This window comes from Chelonoidis abingdonii, chromosome 2, assembly GCF_003597395.2.
Source record: "Chelonoidis abingdonii isolate Lonesome George chromosome 2, CheloAbing_2.0, whole genome shotgun sequence".
NCBI lineage: Eukaryota > Metazoa > Chordata > Testudines > Testudinidae > Chelonoidis > Chelonoidis abingdonii.
The window spans coordinates 35,881,700-35,902,809 of NC_133770.1; the positions used below are offsets into that span (position 1 = coordinate 35,881,700).

The 21,110-nt window shown below is 41.9% G+C and overlaps 1 protein-coding gene across 9 annotated transcripts in view; it reads right to left on the minus strand.

Annotated features, from left to right (window-relative positions):
- Positions 1-17,740, minus strand: part of ACBD5 (acyl-CoA binding domain containing 5) — a 62,253-nt gene extending 44,513 nt beyond the window's left edge. For 3 of the 9 annotated variants that reach the window (XM_032786193.2, XM_032786191.2, XM_032786195.2), the window contains exons 1-6: positions 17,653-17,740; positions 16,850-17,023; positions 15,089-15,209; positions 12,469-12,541; positions 4,498-4,609; positions 4,308-4,340 (exon numbers count right to left, since the gene is read on the minus strand). In XM_032786193.2, coding sequence (XP_032642084.1) covers positions 4,308-4,340; positions 4,498-4,609; positions 12,469-12,541; positions 15,089-15,209; positions 16,850-16,925 — 415 coding nt within the window. In that variant the 5' untranslated portion in view covers positions 16,926-17,023; positions 17,653-17,740. Of the gene's footprint in view, positions 1-4,307; positions 4,341-4,497; positions 4,610-12,468; positions 12,542-15,088; positions 15,210-16,849; positions 17,024-17,652 lie in introns of those variants that run through there. The other 6 variants (XM_032786194.2, XM_075062272.1, XM_075062273.1 and 3 more) reach the window with 5 other exon arrangements.
- Between the last annotated feature and the right edge of the window lie 3,370 nt (positions 17,741-21,110).

Genomic DNA, 21,110 nt, shown 5'->3' on the forward strand with positions numbered 1-21,110 from the left:
CCCCAAAAATTCCCTCCCTGACTTTGAAAAATCCAGTTTCCTGATTGGTCCTCTGGTCAGGTGTTTGGTTCCCTTTGTTAACCCTTTACAGGTAAAAGAAACATTAACCCTTAGCTATCTATTTATGACACCTGTCCTGCAAACTAAGGATAGGCTACAACCAGAAGTCATCTCTGACTTTCCAGACGTTTTCACCAATACCGAAGATGTTGCAAAAAAGTTCAAGATCCTGCTAAACAACAAACAGCGCAATGCCCATGTAGCATAAAGTGCTAAACATACCAATTGCACAGAGACAAAAAAACAAACAAAGAGGAAATTTCAAAACTAAATAAAGCAGATATTGAACTAGTTGATTTATCAGAATAGGTTTCTCTTCATTCTCTTGAGGAAGCATAATGGTGCTATCTGCATATTTGTGGATTTGATAGACCTAAACTTCAGCACTGTAGTGGATTGTCATCCTCTGCCCAACCGTGGTGAAATGCTGCTCAACTTAAAGGAGGCAAGAGAGTCTTTATGACCCTTGATTTAGTCTTAGCTTACCACCAGATCCCCTTAATGGAAGAATCCCACAAGTACACATATTTCATCACTCCAGAAGGTCTGTTCCAATTTAAAAAGATGCCATTTGGGTTAGCCTCTAAAGCATCTGTATTCCAGAGAATGATGCATTGGATCTCTGAAGAGACAAGGGACATTACTTTCAAGATGATATTGTAATGTATGGTAAAGATGAATCCAAATAAGATGTCATCCTAAACAAGGTTATAGAAAAACTTCAATGACAGGGACTTATCAGCAAGAAGAAAAGTCAACTCCATACCAACTCAGTGACATAACTAGATAAAGATCAAACTTGCAATTTCAACCAGGCCAACTCTAAGACCCTTTGATTCTGAGAAGCAAACGATTGTCACAACAGATGCTTGTGAGTATGGTCTTGAGCCACACCTTATCATGAGGATGCAAGAGAGAAGATGAATAGATTGTCACTACATAAATCTCAAGGAATGATCAGTGTCTCAGAGAGAAAACAAGGCACTTCATGATCTAAAGACTTCCATAGTCCATGGATGGCCTTACAGGAGGATGACATCAGAACACTTACAACCATGTAGAAACATATCACATGAGCTGCCCTTTATAAATTAATAGATTTTGAGACTTTACCAACTTTTGTGCCTACACTTCTGAAAGAATGATTGATTCTCCTGGCACATGAAGCAAACCTGGGAATGAGTACAACCAAAAGACAACTGCAACATGACTTCTGGTAGCCAGGGATGGATGAGCAGCTTGAGGAAATAATCAAGAATTGCACGGCTTGTGCTAGTAGTGATAAGTCACAGAAACCTCCAGCATCCCTCTCACACCAGCTGACTATCCCAACTGTCCATGGGAGAAACCAGCTCAACATAATGGGACCATCTGAAGATTACCCTGTTACACAAACGTTTCCCATAATAATGGTAGACTATCATTCAAACCAGCTGGAAGTTACATGTGATCAGTCTTTCGCCAAGAAGGATTTCCCAAGGAATTGATAATTGACAATAGAATGCAATTAACCTCCGCTGAAATGCAACAATACTTCAGTAGCAACAGTATCAAGCACAAAATAGTTTTTTTATACCAGCCAACAGTTTATGGTGTAGTTGAGAGAATGAATAGACTGGTGAAAGAAAGTCTGTAATTTACCAGTTTGCCAATGAGACCATGGAAAAAAAGCTTTATGTGAAACACTATTTGCTTACAGGACCACTACAAGGGTGAAGAGTATCATCCTTCAAACTGTTAGAAGATGTAAGGTCAATACGTGACTTACTATCTATCAAATGTTTATACAGTCTCCTTTTTCAACCGAACCTTCAGGTGAAACTATTCATGGATGTGTTAAGAATAAAAAGGAGAAATATAGACAATATGTAGATCATAAAAAAGGTGCTAAACCTCACAAGTTTTAAATTGAAAATTTTGTTCATGTGAAGCTGCCATGCAGAGTCAAAAAATGGTGTTCTAGATACTCATGTCATCTACAGATAACAAATCTGAGTAGATTCTGCTGTATTCATAAATGGAAAGAAATGGAATATTTCAAGATTATCCACAGCTCATCAGTTAGCCACTGAAGAAGAGAATCACAATTTCCACCTTGGACTAGAGAACATCAATAAAACCGATAGTGATGAACAATCTATACTAGCAGGAATTGCTCCCTGACCTAGTCTCATTCCTGCCTCTCTGGGTATTAGAAGTGTTGGACAAAGGAGACTGCCAAAAAGATTGGAAGACTTTGTTATTGGACTTAAGTAATGGTTTGGAAGCGACTGTTAAAAGTTTTACAATTATTATTTTAAAAGGGACTGTGTTGTAGCTATCTAGGTGCACATAGCTACCCCAGATTGTGTTTGTTAAGTTTTGTTCCTATGTGGTCCTATAACCTTGAGTCCAGGAACTACAACTCCCAGGATGCATGAGAGAAGTGGAAGGAAATGGAAAAACAGAAAGAATGTGAGCTTGGTGAAAGAGTGAGGGGCATAAACCTTACCTTTGCTGTTATCAAGCTTCCTGAGTTTTCCTCAAAGTGGAACAGTACAAAAATTAATATGGAGGAAAAATGAGGGGGGAGGGACTCAACAAAGGCAGAGTGGTCCAAAGGCTAAGACACTGGACTCAGATTATTAAAAGAATAGTATTGTAAGTACTAATTGGTATTTATAGCTTATTACTAAAATATTAATTTCTTTGGTGGACTGGGGAGGGAGTGAGGGAAGGATTTCTTCACATCCCCAATGTAATAATTGTGACAAAATTGAAAAGAAATTCACTATCTAAACCTATACTAAAGTAGTTCCATGTTACAGAGCTTCAGATTTGTGCATGCTATGTACCACATCTGTTACAATATTGATAGAGCCAGACAGATCTAAAACTTGAACTTCAATTTTGAATTTTCTTGATATGGTTAGTTTGCATCAATAATGTTATTTAAATGAAGGTAAATTTTCTGATGTTAACAAAACATACTTGTTGAAGTAACAAATTTAGGATCCATTGTATTTTGGTCCAGGTGATCTAATTGGTCTTTTTTGTCTTTAGTTTCTACAATTCTCTGTTAGTTTAGATTTAGCTACTTTTTAAAAGTGGCTTTTGGCACTCTGTACCATAGATTCCAAGTAAGTCAATCCTTATTATGCAGATCACTGACCTGAATTTGCAGATACTCTGTTACAATCTTGCCTGTCAATCCAGCTGCCAGGCAAGCTCATTAAATACCAGACCTGAAGCATATGCAGTTTTAGTTGAAAAAAGTGACCCTGCTTTTAAAATGGCCATTTAAAAATTCAGCCATTATTTTTTTCTCTAAAATATGAAAAAACTATTTAAACATATTACTGATTGGCTTAAACCCTGGCAATTAAGCAAAGCCAATTCTGAGTTGTAAAAATGCAAAAAGTGCTTAAAACCAGTTTGTCAAGCTATTTTAAAAATTTATATAAAAATTAAACTGTCGAACAGATCAATTTTTTATTTTTTTCCAAACATAGACTACATATATCCAACTTTATCTTGAAGCTTTAGCCAGGTTTTAAACTCTCAAACCAAGATGTAGACAGACAACCTTCCCTGTAATGTTTCAACAGTCTAATTATGAAAACATTTTAATAGAATCAACTATGAACTACAACAATGTTGTAAAATAATAGTTGCCACAGTGCCTTTTTACATAACTATGAAATTACTAGGTTTGCCACCTGTAAGATATTCACAGACCGTTAGACTAGTCTGTTCTCCCTTGAACTTGATCATTGGGCAATGCAGACTGCAAGTACAGGGGAGGAGATTACAGGTCCTTTATTATTTGTCTGTGAAATCCCATGCAGACTTGTACTGAGGTATAAAGAATGATTTTAAAAATTGCAGGAGAGCAACAAAAAGAGTCACTCAAGTTGGATGACAATAAATAGACTGCCAACTACAGCACACAGCTTGCCTGCACGTATCCACATGTGGGATGCAGAAGGAAGGCAGAATTTAAAAGGCTGTTCTTATAAACAGAGAGGCAGAAACTGGATGTTTTTTTTAATTCTCTCTCAGCAAACAGAGGCTTTGCAGTGAAGTTTTCCTCTCAAGCACTGGAAACATTTGGTTAAACTCCAAACATGCTATTGGACCTTCCTGTAGTGTTTTTATTTTTAAATAAAAATTAATGGTGACAAACCCAGAAGTCTCAAGTGTTGCATGGAATTACAGCACATAAAACAATGAAACAGATGGATTTACACAGAATTTATCATTCCTACCTTCTAAATATTTAGAAACTTTCTCCAGTCGGACTGGCATATGATAAAGGAATGAAACAGAAAGATGCAACATTTAGCTTTAAATAACTATTTATAGAAATTAAACTGAGAATGAAAAGTAAGTTAGTTAAGAGAATCTGATTTTTATATTACTATTTGCAGTACAAAATGAGGAGGTATTTATTCAAACCTGATGTTAGGCCAGATCCTCTGTTCTTTTTATCCTCTACTATTTCATAGAATGGGCCTATCACTTGTAGTAATTCTTCAACTTTCTCCGTCATTGGCATACTCTCAAGAATCTGTACGAGTCCAAAATACAAAATGTCTTATGAATCATTAACATATTGTTTCACTTTATTTAACTTGATGCCAAATTTCCTTATGTTCACGGCAATACTCATATAGCAATAACATGTAACAAAAATAAATTTTATAACACTCTGTGCAACTCTGCATTTTAGCATTATATAGCAGCCACATTCACCAAGTAATAGACCATAATCTCAACCAAAAGCAAAACAACTTCAGGACTTTTAAAAGCACTGTTTATTGTAGTTAAGGGACTCCAGCAGCATATCAATTACAAATTCCAATGTTGATTATCTCAGCAATTTCAAACTTAAATCAGGCAGAAGTTTGAGACAGGTGGGCGTGATCATGTGCAACGTGCTTTTTAATCAGTTTTTCTTTGGGGAAAATGAAACTGAGGGAGCTCCTTCCAAACAGAATGTTCTTTTCATTTGACATATCCCATCCCCTTTGGCTGGGTGCAGGCACCATGTTATGAGGTGCCCAGTGTGCCCTTCTAATTTACCAGCTGCATATATAAAGAAAAAAGTAAAAACTCACTGTCCATAACAAAAAGCCCCCCAAATCAGAGGGACAGAATCAAAGTAAGGACAGTCCAAAAATCACATGATCAAGACAGAAAATTAGGGTCCAACCCTGCTCCCTTGAAGTCAGTAGGACATGGATCAGGTTTCAGTTTACTAATCCAACACACCTTAGCATCAGAACAGGCATTCATATCACAACAAGGTGTGCAGTCAAACAGACATTAGATAGAATAGAGATGGCAGAGAAGATGCTGAAACTGGCAACAAAAAGTAATAAGCCTGCCAAATCATAACACTGACTTTCAATTTTATAATCCATTTGGGTGGCTTTTGCTGATTCCCCCTTTTAAGCAACTGTGACGCTGCACTCTAGCGTATTTTCATAAAATCATATAATGTAGCTGGAAGAACAGGAGTACTTGTGGCACCTTAGAGACTAACAAATGTATTTGAGCATAAGTTTCGTGGGCTACTTCCAAAGAAGTGGGCTGTAGCCCACGAAAGTTTATGCTCAAATACATTTGTTAGTCTCTAAGGTGCCACAAGTACTCCTGTTCTTTTTGCAGATACAGACTAACACGGCTGCTACTCTGAAACCTGTCATAATGTAACTGGAATATGCTTCATGCAAAAGGTCTCTTGTAAGTTTATAATCTACTGAGTGTGATCATCCTATTTGTATAAACGTACCACTCTTGTATCTGAAACTAGAAATATGAAATATAACTCTGAGGACCTATTGTAATTATGCAAAGTGTGGGCCATTAATGGTGGTTTGGAATCTTGATGACTCCCATTAACCAGGACAATTGACTGCAGATGGCTCTGTTTTACCTGTAAGTCTTCCTGTATACATGTGTGCTGGCAAGCGGGTAATGAAGTCTTACAGTGACATATGATCATGTCACCTGAACTGGAATCCATCTTTAACCTGGTGCTTTTCCATGGCGGGGGGAAGAATCCAGAGGGACAAAGGATTCCCACCTTATGGAAAAGATATATAAGTGGGTGGAACAGAACAAAGTGAGGAGCCATCATGAGGAAACCTCTAGCTACCACCTGAGCTGGAACAAGGGCTGTACCAGGGGAAAGGATTGTGCCCAGACTAGCAAGGCATCCAGTCTGTGAAAGTGACTTATTGAAACATCTTTCAGGGTGAGATTTTATCTGTACTCAATTGTATTGCTGTATTAGACTTAGATTTGAGTGTTTTATTTTACTTTGCTTGATAAATCACTTTGTTCTGTCTATTACTACTTGGAACCACTTAAATCCTACTTTCTGTATTTAATACAATCACTTTTTACTTCTTAATTAACCCAGAGTATGTATTAATACCTGGGGGGGGGAGGGGGGCACAAACAGCTGTGCATATCTATCAGTGTTACAGAGGGCAAACAATGTATGAGTTTACTCTGTATAACCTTTATACAGGGTAAAACACATTTATTTGAGGTTTGGACCCCATTGGAAGCTGGACATCTGAGTGTTAAAGACAGGAACACTTCTGTAAGTTGCTTTCAGTTAAGTCTGCAGCTTTGGGGCAAGTAATTCAGACCCTGGGTCTCTGCTGGAGCAGACTGGCGTGTCTGGCTCAACAAGACAGGGTGCTGGGGTCCCAAGCTGGCAGGGAAAGCATGAGCAGAAGTAGTCTTGGCACATCAGTTGGCAGCTCCCAAGGAGGGTTTCTGTGATCCAACCCGTCACAGCAATAATTCCAGGAAAAGATGCAGGCAACAATAGCAGCAAACCCTTTTCCTATAAAACAGCAGCAGTAACTATGGTAAGCCCACCTCAGACAAGGCACCAGGAAAGGTCGCAAGCAGCGGCAAAAGAAGCTACAGTAAATCATCTACAAGCAAAAGCGCCATACAGATCAGCAGGAAACAGCAGCCATTGCAAACTCTTGACATGCAAAACCCCAGGCTGACTGGCAAGTGGCCACAATAGCAATCAAAGCTAGTTTTGCAAACCAATCACAAGTTATCAAAAAAGCAGCACTCCCATTAAAGAGTAGCTTCAGCGAGTTTCCAATCCATTTTGTGCATAAACAAATTATTCTATATTCTGAAGGGGGAAATATGTGAACTGTTCAGATACACTGCTGGAAATTAGCAAAAGAGATCAGATACCTTGTACCATTTTCTACAGCTGTAGAAAATTAAAACTTTGTCACAGCCTACCTTGGTTTGCAGTGCATTTACATCTACATTCTGTGCTTTCAACTCAACTGAAAAAATTGCATCAAACTTAAATATAAATGTCACTACTGCTCCTCCACACATCGCGCAAAAACCACCCACATAATCTGGACAGTTCTCAATCATATTGGGCTTTAGCTACAACAAATTTGGATAGGAGTTGTGTGGTGAAGAAGTCCTTTTGAAAATGTATGTATACGAGTGAGCACTATTGTGGTGGAAGGACTGTGGCTCTTGTCTCAGTCTTATTTCAGCCTTGGCAGTAGGGAAGCTGCAAAGTAAACCTGATCACTAATCTTGTGTTTGGGTAAGGTGGGTGAATTTCATCTGCTCAGCCACTCCATACCTTTTCTGCACAGAGCCAGAATCAAAGGCTCTTCCTGGTGGAGGGTTAGGGGGCTGAGATGGGGTGCCCTATACATCTTGTGGGCACACTTACATGTGTGTTTTATCAGGTTATCCTCAAAAGGGAGAATAAAAATATATACAGACAGATCCATTTTAAACTTCAGCTATGGCAGCTCACTGGTGAAACATTTATTCACAGAAAGTCAATAGGAAACAAAACTAAGCCAATAAATAAACTAATAACCATCACCAACAAATGCAAACTTCTGGAAAGAGAATTACTGGTTAAATAATAGCAATAGCTAATTACTTTAAATTGGAGCACATAGTTATTTTTAAAATACCCTTTTGCACACAGCAAAGTTGGATATTTGGAAGATTTGGAGACTCAGAGCCATAATAAAACAACTCACACTGCAGTCATTCTGGAGCAGGGGGCCTCGGTGCTAGAGAGGCTTAAATGAGTACAATAGGGGTTGGCAACCTTTCAGAAGGAGTATGCCGAGTCTTCATTTATCCACTTTAATTTAAGGTTTCGCGTGCTGGTAATACATTTTTAATGTTTTTCAGAAGGTCTCTCTCTGTAAGTCTATACATTATATAACTAAACTAGTTTCATATTGTAAAATAAAGAAGGTTTTCAAAATGTTTAAGAAGCTTCATTTAAAATTAAAATGTTGATCTTACGCCGCCAGCCTGCTCAGCCCACTGCTGATCTGGGGTTCTGTTCATCTAGGCCGGCAGCGGGCTGAACAGGGCCTGCAGCTGGGACCCCCGCTTCTTCTCTGCAGACCCTGGGACTCCCATGCCCCATCCAACCCCCCCTGCTCCCTGACTGCCCTCTCCAGAGACCCCCCCATCCCAACCACCCTGCCCATGATCCCACCCCCTATCCAACCCACACTGCTCCCTGTCCCCTGACTCACCCCACCCCTTATCCAACCCTCCCGGCCCCAGATCCCTTAGCATGAGGCTCCTAACAGCATGTTCTGATCCGCGCAGAGCCACACACGCTGCCCCACAGGAGCGGGCAGCCCCGCCCCTCAGAGCACTGCGTGCATGGCAGCCTGGCTCCAGAGGAGGGCGGAATCATGTTTGCCTCCCTGCGGAGCCAAACACTGCCCCACGGGCGCTCGCAGCCCTGGCCCCCTGAGAGCTGCACGCATGGCGGCATGGCTCCAGGGAACAAGGGAAGGCAGGGGAGGGGCCATCAGCTTGCTGCGCTTGGCCGGATGCTCCGGCCCAGGAGCACGGACCCCGTGGCTTGCCGCGCCGGAAGAGTGGGACTATTTGCCCACCCCTGCATTAGGGTGTGCCTGGGCACATCCCGTGCGCAAGCCTGTGCTTCTGCCCCCTGCCCCCATGGGGGGGGGGGGCGGAGAAGAGCGGGCCGGGCCGGGCCAGGCCAGGCAGGATTTTTAATGGCACACTGCTCCAGCAGGCAGCAGCATGCCATTAAAAAAAAAAAAAAATCGGCTAGCGTGCCCACCCCTGGAGTACAGGTACTGTCGGAGGCATTACTGGGATATCTTTGGCTTAGGGTTGCTAACTTTCTGATTGCAGAAGATCAAACACCATTGCCCTGCCCCAAGGCCCCACCCCTTCTCTGAGACCCCACCCCTGCTCACTCCATCCCCCCTCCGTCTGTCACTCGCTCTTCCCCACCTTCACTCACTCATTTTCACCAGGCTGGGGCAGGGTTTTGGGGTGTGGCAGGGCTCAAGCCAGGGCTGTGGGCTCTGTGGTGAGGCCGGGGATGAAGGGTTTGGAGTGCACGAGGGGGCCCCAGGCTGGGGCTGAGGGTTTTGGAGAGTGGGAGGGGGTGCAGGTTCTAGGAAAGAGTTTGGTTGTGAGAAGGGACTCAGGGCTGGGGTGCAGAAGGTGGTATGGGCTCTGGGTAGCACTTACCTCAGGTGGCTCCCGGAAACAGCTGGCATATCCCTGTGGCCCCTAGGTGCAGGGTAAGCCAGGGAGGCTCCATACGCTGCCCTCGCCCGCAGTTCTCATTGGCTGCAGTTCCCAGCCAATGGGTGCTGTAGGGCCAATGCTCAGGGAACGGGCAGTGCGTGGAGCCTTCTTGGCCACCCCTGCACCTAGGGGCTGCAGTGACATGCTAGCCACTTCTGGGAGCCACGCCTTGGCCCCGCTTCACCACCAACCGGATTTTTAATGGCCCAGTCAGTGGTGCTGACCAGAGCCACCAAGGTCTTTATTTTATTTTTGACAATCACAATCATGTATGTGACTCTCTAACATTTAACTCCATCATTACTGTTAATGTCAGACTTGTAACCGCATTTATTTTGGCACAAATTTTAAGTTACTATACAGTGTCTAAAGTTATGTGTTTAGATAATTTTTTTCTTTTTTAAACTGGCATTGCTAAGGTGAATACAAGCTAAATTTACATTCTAGAAGGATGCTATTATTGGACTGTACCACTTTAAATAAGGAATGACAAAGCACAATATGGCAATAAAAGTGATAACTATAATTGCTCCAGCCAGGACAGGGTTAGGCATTTTAGAAATTATTACTCAAAAAATTAAATCTAACTTTGAAAAGAATAAAATTACAGAGAATATATATTTCAGTAGGAAGTACAAAGAGATTACAAAAAACAATAATAATATTACAAGCGAGAGAGCATGCAGAGGCGGAAGAGTGAGAGACGGTGTGTGAGACACAGGGAGAGCGTTGGAGGGAGAGTGTATGTGAAACTGTGTGCGCCAGAGTGTGTGTCAGCACTCTCTCTTTTAGCTGAGCACCCAGGAGCATGAATGTATGTTCAGCAGCAGCCACAACTCCCATTCCTGACCCAAAGGAACTAGCGCTGAAAGGCTCCTTGTCCCCCCCACCCCAGTTCAGCAGACTCCCACTCGGCCACAGCCACCTCTAGCAGCGGGTGAGCTCCCCCAGCACCCTGCCAGCCATGAATCAGCTTCCCAAAGAAATGGAGACTGGCAAATATTGAGGTGGCTATAGCCCCGCAAACCCCAGTGCCCAGCAGCATGCCTGGCCAGAATTCTTGGGCTTTATGTGGGTAGAGGGGATTTGACCTATCAGTTTATCTTATGATAACCTTCAAAGGGCAGTTCTTTCATCTAATTTTAATATTTACAGTACTGTTTGTTGATAGTTATTTTGAAGATAACAGGCTACTTCTATTAGTTATTTCAGTGGATCTTTTGATAGTGTATTGACAAGATTATGGAGTAATGAATGGCCAAATTCTGCATTACTCACTCAATTAAAACTCCCACTATAATCAATGAGAGTTTTGCTTGAGTGAAGACTACAGAATTTGGACCACTATCCTTAAAAAAAAAAAAAAAAAAGTTGTTATTAAAGAGCAGGAATAACATGGTGGTTGGTAGAACAGAAATAAAATGTTATAAAGCGCTTTAAAGGAGGTTAATAGCCTGACTTAAGAAAAAAAAGCTAGCATACTCTGAATGAAAACTGCGCACTCTGTCCTTAATACTAAGCTGGCTATAGTTACATTAAATTACATACTTTTCCATGTTGCACCTCAAAGTATGTAAGATCATTAACCGTTTCAGAGACCTCCTAAAAGGGCTGCAGTCAAAAGACAGGATGAGTTAAGGACAGAGCGGCAGTTTTAACTCTGAATTTGTCCAGCTACTTTATTTAAGAATTTATATTATGCTCATTAAGATAACTAGGAACAGTTTTAAAAAAAATGTAAATGTCTATTGCTGGGAATAGAGCAGAAACATTTGTCTGGGTCTAAATCAGACTCCTGATATTAAATACACTATAAATAGAGGCAGTTTCAAATCTAGGTTCTAAGTCAATGGCCTCCAAAGTTCAAAGATGTTCAGATCCAGAGTTTTGGTTCAGCCCATTTTGTTAATTAACTACTGTATATACTTGTTCACTAGCCCGTTCGTTTATAAGCTGACCTCCCAAGATGGTAAGGCAAAAATAGCAAAAACTGTATGACCCTTTCATAAGCTGACCCTGTATTTCAGGGGTTGGCAAACTTTGGCTCCTGGCCCATCAGGGTAAGCCGCTGGTGGGTTGGGATGTTTTGTTTACCCAGAGCCTTCATAGTCCCTCAGCTCCCAGTGGCCACGATTTGCCATTCCCAGCCAATGAGAGCTGCGGGAAGTGGCACATTGGCTGGGACCACCAAACTGTGGCCACTGAGAGCTGAGGGGCTCTATGTCTCCAGATACTCCAGGTAAACAAAATGACAATGTATTAGATATTCAATTCAGTGATTCCATAGAGTTTAAAATCATCAAATTTGGTGTAGACCCGTTAATAAGCCAACCCCTGCTCTTTGATGCGTCGCTTTTTTACCAAAAATATTCAGCTTATGAATGAGTATATACAGTACTTCAAGATTCTTCCACGTAAGGGTCCCACCAGATCTCAAACTAGAATTCCAATGCAATATTTCCTGCAAATTTGGCTTTTTCCTTTGGGGTCTCTCTCTCCCCTTCCCTGGTTTGTTTGAATCACCTGCAGTTTCAGTTCCAGTGTTTCACTACAGCTCACTTACCAGAGCTGCATTGTATTTGGGCCTGTCATTTAAAACATTATGTCAATAGGTTCCCTAGAGCTCTTAAACTTCAAAACTATCACTACCGGGCAGTTTAGGGTTAAGTTAACTCAGCAAACTCACAACAGGAATAAAATCCAATCTGGAGCTTTGCTAGCAGCTAGTGAAATATTTTCCTTATTTTTCTAATGTTCTAGAAATAAAGTTACTTTAGAAGATTCATAGATTTGAATTACTCTTACCTTTTTCATTTCTTCTACATACGCTATCATGGCTTCTTCTTTGGGCATATCCCCCAAAGCACTCCAAGCATCCCTAGGAATGAAAACCATGGACATTTTCAGAACACCCATGGTCTGCCTATGTTTTTCAGTCCAGCATTAAGTAAAGTCTTTCTTACTGTGTCTGCAGTTGTAAAAAAAAAAAAAAAAATTTAACTTGCTGATTTGGGAGCATAATCAGGTAATTGGGCATCTACTCAGAGACATCATGATCCAGTGTATAGAGGACTGGACTGTGAGTCAGGAGACAAGTTCTATTCCAGATTCTAACACTGATCAACTGTTTGGCATTGGACATGATCAGTTTTTAAAGAGAAGGGACCTTCAAAAAGGTATTTTTATATTAGCCATATACATATTGCTGCTGAAGTATAAATACAACCAGAATTATGTACAGGTCTATTTAATCTTTTCAATTAAGCCTTATTCCAACAGGAAAGTAACAGCCTAAAAATAAAATTGCTTACTTATCTCTGACAGAATATACATTATGGGTTTGGGGCCATACTGCATCCATTCATAAAAAACACAGGCATACCAGGAAACTTTGAGATTCCAGTGTCAATTTCCTTGCAAGCCTTCCCTGGGAGATGGGAAGAGGTTTGCAGAGTGTTTTATTAAATTTAAATGGAATAGATGGGCTAACCTAATTAGTTTAATTTAGTTACCGTTTAACATTAAACAGTGCTGAATAAAATTGGTATACAGAGACTTTAGTCTGCTTAGTATTACAGCAAACGCTATTAAAAGTTAATAAAAAAGTTTAAAATAAAAAGGAAAAACAGTAAAAATATTTGAAATGTAATGTATTGAATAGGGCTTTTATTTTAACAACATCCATTTTTCTTTTTCCCTTTTAGCTGGAAAAAGTTTTTAGAAGAAGAAAAAAAAAACACCCTTGTTTGACAGTCTTAGATAGTAGATCAAAGATGGTAATAACTGTCCTTTGGGGGAAAAGAAAAAAAAAGTTAGTTGAGATGGATTGGAGTTGTTGTAGTTAAAGTCCATTTTATCCCAGGTGGTGTTCATCCCAGCGGGATCCAGTGGTGATGTCATCTGGGTCTCCCTCTCTGGCCTGATCAGGATCTCTCTCAAGATCAGGATAACGGAGGACCAGAGTCACAGGAGATGGTGGGAGCGGCTGTGAGGACGATGAAGCTCATTCCAATAGCCAATTTTTTTTATCCAAAGTCTCTTTCCTTAAGGACCCAAAATAGGAGTGATGGGTGAAAATTATTTTGTCCACCAGAGGCCTAATTTTTGACACACCAGTTTTGGTTCACTGATTTCTGGTTCTACATTTTTCTTATTTAGTCAGCATATCTTAACACAGTTCTTCAGTTATATCAGTATGCCTTGTTGCTTAGACTAATTCAGTCTGGCTGGCTAGCTCCCTTTCACAACTTCTCCCTGTCAACATTTGTTATAAGTTAGTGACATTTTATGCACTTAAGCTCATAATTAGAGTAAATTTGTAGATCAAATTATTACAGCCAAAGACAGGGAGGAGTCTCCTACCTCCAAGGATCCCTGAGATACAGGAGGAAGAGAAATCCCATCCTATGCAAAGCTGGCCGTAGCATTTTGTGGGGAGGGGAAGGGCGGGGATGCATACACGTCACTGTACACAGTGAGGGTCAGCAAAGTTATTCGGAGGCATTTCAATTTTAATTAACTAACTTTAAATAACAAGCCAGGGAGTGCTTGATTTTTAGCCCTCTTGCTGTAGAAGTAGACCTCAGATGTTTGAGCCTGAGTCCATATATAGTTGCCAATATTTTTAAAAAAAGCCTTTCAAGGGATGATTGTATCAGCGTAGGTCTGGAGACCATAGTTTCCCTCTCCCTAATTGCCAAAGAGCTTGGTGTGCACATTGATTAACTTTAGGATTTGTAAAGCGCTTTACTAACATTAATCATCATGATTGCCTGTGAACTAGGCAAGTAGTATTACAGTTTTACATTGTATAAAATAAAGGTAAGGTACGAACAGAGTGATCTGACAAAAGCCACAGGGGGAATCTATGTCAGAACTGGGATTAGAACACAAGTTTCCCTTCCTCTCGGTCCTGTACTTAGTTCATTTGATCCTGTCTTTCTTACTATTAAATTCTCCATCCAACTTGTAGTAAGAGCCCAGATTGTCTGTTCTATAATGGAGCCATCTCAGGATAGGCAGTCAGATGGGAAGGAACTTGTTGCCACAGCCTAAGAGCACTGCCTCCCTACAGCTGCAAACTGATTTGGGCTCCCCTAAATTCTGGGGAGAGGAGGAAATGGATAGATCTCATTGTAGTACCTCTGTAGTAAGCAGCATCCTCCTCAATTTGAGAAGCAAAGGGAATGTCCTCTCCCCTAATTCTGAGATACCACACATCATTTAAATGTAACGGCTGGAACACAGGGGGGAAATCCACAATATACATACCAATTTCATTATTAAGGGAAGGGACTTTTTGAAACACACACACACACACACACACACACACACATTTTGTTAACTGAAGTCTTTAAAAAGAGAGAAGATGCTCTTAGACAAAGTTTCAGTACAAATAACCAAACAATCTCTCATACACAATTACCATTTATATCTACCAATAGGATCCCAGAATCCAGGTCTTGGACTGTTACAGGGTCCTTGGGTTGCTTGCTTATAAAAGCTATAGAACTTGAGCATCATTTCATTCGATGGCTGGAATGAACCTAATGAAAACATATTTTAAAAATCAGTGGAAATTGATATTAAAGACATTTAGTCTCTTTTTATGCATTTTTAATATTTCCATGGGAAATTAACCTGCACTTCTTATAACTCACAGTATGATAAAGGGTCAGATCCTCAAAAGCACAATTCCTCCCGAAGTCAATGGAAATGGTGTGGGTTAATACATTTCTGGATTAGGCCCAAAGTGAATATTTACTGATTGAGGGAAAATTTCAGACCTACTTTAAGGGGCTGGATGATCAGTGACTTTGGACTTTAAGCTCCAAGTTCAGAAGACGGTCTACTAAATCAGTCACCCTGACTACTGTAAAGGGACACAATCAACTTCACCACATTTGTCCGGATTTTGAAAAACTATTTTTTACTTAGAACAAATAACATAATTGACAGATTTGAGATCAAAATGTTTCACTGTTTCTTCAGTCTGTTTACTTTAGGCATTTGACAACACTTTCTGTATAGTCATGGTTTTCTCAAAAACAGAAAACACTTGTACAAACAGGAAAATCTGATTATCTGGCAGAGGGAATTCACAGTCAGGCATTTCTCCTGAAACAGCTTTTAAGTTGAAATCTATTCAGTTTAAAAAAAAAAAAAAAAAAGCTGATAATGATCCTTTAATTTTTGCCCTCACAAAATCAATTATAGTTTAAACTGAGGTTTTGGCCTCTCTGTTAATGTAAGATAATCAGTGTCTATTTGATAATAGCACAAAAAAAAATTCTAGGGGAAAAAAAAAGGCTTGTCCTCAATTTTTGCAATTCTTCAAACATTTAATAATTTTCTTTACTCTTCAAACTAACAAATTCACAATGATAGCTGTGAAGTCATAAATCATATTAGGGATTTCAAGAAGGCAAGTACTTTCTCCTACTTTTGCAAGGAAGGTGGAGTGGGAATGAGTAGGATAGAAAAAGCTACATTGTTTACATCAACAAACCACCTCCTACATGAACAAAATGCACGCTTAACATGCTCTGGAGGGACAAAGAAATGTGTTCCATGGCATCAGGAATGATTAAACAAATTTGGAACTGATTCGGAAAAAATATTAAAAGCAAATTTTAAAATTGATCTGCTGGGCCCCTGCAAACCCTTACAGTACAGTATTTATTGAATCATTAATCGCAAATATCAGAAAATTGTAGATGATACCATGTCTTTAAGTGGCTGAACAAATAAGTTATGAATAAGCTTTTGGGCTAGAAGGCCAGTGTAAGGGACAGCTCTGTCACCATGTTCAATGGCTGGTGTCACTCAGACAGTACCCTCATCATCTGTCAGTAATTCCCTAGCCCCACTGGGGACTCCCCTGCATTCCAGCTGCTTGCCAGATACCTTCGTTTAGAGCTCTAGAGGGGACAATGGGGGAGGACGTGGCTACCCTGGCAGAGCTGTAGTGAGGTGGATCAGGTTTATCTTGTCCTGGCGGGGAGAGGCGGTGCGAGGTAACAGCCAGTGATTGCTCTCCTGGGAAAGTGGCAAGGCTGTAATCGGCCTGCGCTTCAGACGGCAAAAGAGCAGGCGAGCGTCCGGGTCCGCAGGTTTCCTCTCCTCCAGCCGGCTGCTGCCCCACAGGCCTTGCACTGACACAAGCCTTCTAGCCCCGCTCACTTACCATTTTTGGGCAAGCTCTGAATCACCTTCACGGCCGCCTCAAACCTGGTCTCATGCACCGAGCCGGTCTCCGCCATGCCCCCCGCCTTCTCCTCTGCCACAGCCGGGCCCGAGATGTGTCAGCTGGAACCGCGCAGCAGCAGCAGCTTCCCCTCCCCGAGGCGCCTGCATCCAACTGACCGGAGACAAAGGGAGCGGAATGGGCGACTGCTCCAGTCCCGCCACCCACGGCAGGAGCACCCCCCTCGGGAGAGACTGACTGAGGCAAAGGTCCAACACTTCCCCCCACATCTCAGCGCCTCATTCCCACCACCTCTCCCCATCCGCCCGGCCCGATCCCCTTCCATAACTCAACCAACACTGCCCATTGCCCTCTCCACCGCAACTCCCTGTGACCTCCCACCTGTCCACTGCCCCTCGGAGCTCGTCCCCCGACCCCCGCTCACTGCCCCTCGGAGCTCGCCCCCCGCCCCGAAACGCGCCCCCCTCACTGCCCCTCGGAGCTCGCCCCGCGCCCCGAAACGCGCCCCCCTCACTGCCCCTCGGAGCTCGCCCCCCGCCCCGAAACGCGCCCCCCTCACTGCTCCTCGGAGCTCGCCCCCCGCCCCGAAACGCGCTCCCCCTCGCCGCGGCACAACCCGGTAGTTGACAAGGCCCACAATAAATAGTCGCCTTTTTCCTCAGCTGTTAAGAGCAAACACGGTAGCCAAGGCAGTGGCAGCTAGTCCTGCTCCCCCACCGCGAAGCCCCCGTAGCAAATTGAGAGCGCGCGCAGTTTGTCACACACACTGCATAGGCACCTACCTCTGCCCAGGGATCAGGCCCTCTTGTAATGTCTCCCAGCAGCGGGTCCCAGCTCAGCCTTCTGCCTGCCCCCGCCCCGAGGCATTCTGGGAAACGTAGTCCACTGCGCTGCTCCACTTCCAGTCTGGGGCCTTGCCGTGGGCGGTAACCCCGCCTCTGTGTTGTGATCTCACCACTCAGAAGGCTCTCTGGAAGAGGATGGGACCCTCCCTACTTCAGGGAATGAACTGATGGTGCCTTTCAGATTCTCTGTGAGACTAATGATAATGATGGTATAGAGAGCCACTTTTGGTCCCACTCACAAAGCCCTTTAAAAACACAACCATCTCATATATCAGGTACATACACAGGGCTCACTTCACTGCCTGTACCATCAGTGACTGCTTAAAGTATGCGGCAGGACACAGCAGCACTTTATACACGCACTCTAGTTTAGAACAAATAGTAGATTTATTTACTATATTATATTATTTCTGGATTGAAAATATTGTAATTTTAAATATTTTTCCAAACCTATTCTGAACAGTAATGATTTAAGTGGGAGAGCCAAACAAGGAGCATCTGAAATGCTGATCATGTTGAATGTTGCAAGCAATAAGATGATTACATGGGCTCAGGAACCGGTTTTCTCCCCTCTTCCATACCTTTTATGTTACCCAGTGTTCCCTTTTGCTTTCCTTCTTTTCTTCCTCTGGTGCCCAAACTTTGCTTCCTTTATTTTATGTATATGTATGTACAGACATACACCATATCCTGGCTGCCTTACATCATAGATACCCCAGACGCACTCAGTCTCTTTAACCACTTTCCTTCTCACACTCACTCTCTGAAATACAGTCTCATTTACACAGAGAGAGAGAGAGAAAGAGAGGTTCACTGATTAATTTTACACGCATTTATTCATCCCAAACTGCCAGTGTACATACATGTGGCTTTAGAAGTATTAAAGGGATACTGTTAAATTAAAAATCTTATGGTCAACATTTTCAGAAGCAGGAGCCTAAAGTTAGAATTCCAAATTCTTATTTAGACAGGTAAATAAACAAGACATCAGTAGAATATCTCTTACAGGTTAAATACATAACTAAATTACCAAAGTGCTGAGCATCCAGCACTTTAGAAAATCAGGCCAAAAATATACCAAAGCATCCTGTCTTTGTGATAAGTGAAATAATTTATCCACAGAGTTGTAGGATCAGTTTACAGCCCTTTTGACCTGACTTCAGTATTAAAATCCTTAAACTCCTGTTAGTTCAATTTCCTGATTCAAAACCAAACAAACAAACAAACAAAAAAACAACCTAGCCCACTTAAACGCAGACTAACTATTGGAAGATAGTTGTCTGCTCATGTTATACCCCCTCTGGTGGGAAAGAAAAAAATCCACAGAGAGGGAATTAAAATAGATCAGCCTTTGCTCTGCTGAGCCAGTACATTACACTGGATCAACAGCCTTCTGGGCAGGTTAGGGCTTTGCTGGAGAGAAGCTTGTACTTTCAGAGCTACTCAAATTGGACTATTGATATTGGATAAATGAAAATAAGTGTCATAAATAATAACACCAGTGCCAGACCACATGATATAAGTGGATTTGCACATACAGTTAAGAACGACAAGCCCAGACCAATGGGAACTGTTTGTTTACATATTAGTGGAACTCCACTTAGGGAGATGTTACGTATACTGTCTCTACAAAGAGAGTTAATAAAAAATATATATTTGTGTCTGTTGTGACCCAGGCTGATGCAAAAATTCAATTTATCTGGAAAATCTAAAATGACTTCTGCCATTTAACGGTAATCAATTTGGGGAAAATGCTATCCAATACTTTTGAAATTAATATTACTCCAAGCCTCTTGCTTGAGGTAAGTAAAAGTGGTGTTAATGACAACCTGGTTTTTTTGGTAGCACGTTGAGACAGACACAGTAGTCTCTGCTTTGAAGAAGCATTATGTCACTGAGAAATCTGGGGATTCAGAATGGGACATGAAAATGAAATAAGGTGAAGTTAACTAGTAACACCATACCCAGAGATATGGATGAAACAGTAAATTGTTAGAGCCCATGAGAGGCATTAGTTCATCACTGGTGATATAAGCAAGGTGTGTGTGTGAGAGAGAGAGAAATAGCATTAATAATATGTTAATTAACAACATTTCCACTAGTTTGTGCTATATTTCTTTTATACTTTTGTTGCATACTCATTGTAATGACTTCCAGGTGGGTGAACAATTAGCAGTTTTGGGGAGCCCAATAAATGTTAATTAGAATCTTTCCCTGCTATCCTCCTCTCTATATTATTTAAATAATATAACTATGATACTTTAACCAACTGTTCCTTTAGGGAACAGTACTACAGGACCTTTTATCCTGAAGATCGCTGAGCACCTCCTATGACTGGCCAAGTGCTTGCAACTCCTAATAATGTAGAGAAATGATGCACAATGATCCACAATCAGGAAGTCGAGGCTAGGCAAATTCAGAGTGGAAATAAGGGGTACATTTTTAAAGGCAGGAGTATTTAACCATTGGAACAATTTACCAAGGAGTGAAGGAGCATGCCCTTACGCTGACAGAGAGGGGTGGGGTGGGGGAGTTAAAAATAGAAAACCTACCACATAAGTTTTATAAGGACAGTCTCAGTTTTGGAGGCTTTTTTTTATATAGGCATCTATTACCCCCCATCCCCTCTCCCGATTTTTTACACTTGCTGTCTGGTCACCCTACTACCACAGGAAGCAGTGGTGAATAGGAAGAAGGCTGCCCGGCCTTGCCTCATCTCATCTCATGCCGCTGAGCTAGGCCTGCTGAGAGGGAGACAGCAATAAGCCTCACCACTCCCAAAGCTGCACAATCCAGCTTCAGAGCACTCCATATACGCTGAGGCTTGGCTACACTTGCAGATGTAGAGTACTGGGAGTTAAACCAGCCTTCGGAGACCATATCAGGGAAAATGCTGCTGTGTGTTTACACTGCAGAGACAATGTGTTTTGGAGGGCAGAGAGTGTGTCAGCATGCTGTCTTGTAAGGTCAGACAGCAGCAGACTCCCTTTCTCCCCACCTCTCTCGCTCATACACACTCACAGCAGCAGCATTTCACAGTAATGGTTTGCTTTGTCCCGGAGCAGATAAGCATGCAGGCTGTCAGGAATGGAGCTTTGAAAGGGAATATCCGCCTACCTGCAGCCAAGTTCAAAACAATGACAAGAGTGGCCACTTGACTTCAGGGGATTATGGGACATTTCTGGAACCCAATTATAGCGCAGTAATGCAACACATCGTCCACACTGACACCCAGGCATTTCAGCTGGAGCACAGCAAGCTTTATGCCTCTTGTGGAGGTGGGTTACCAGAAGCACTCCAGCTGCAGTTCAGGCGCTCTAAGTGCCTTGCCAGTGTGGACACCTCAGGAGTTAGGGCGCCCGTGGCTGATTTAATGCACTCTAACTTGCAAGTGT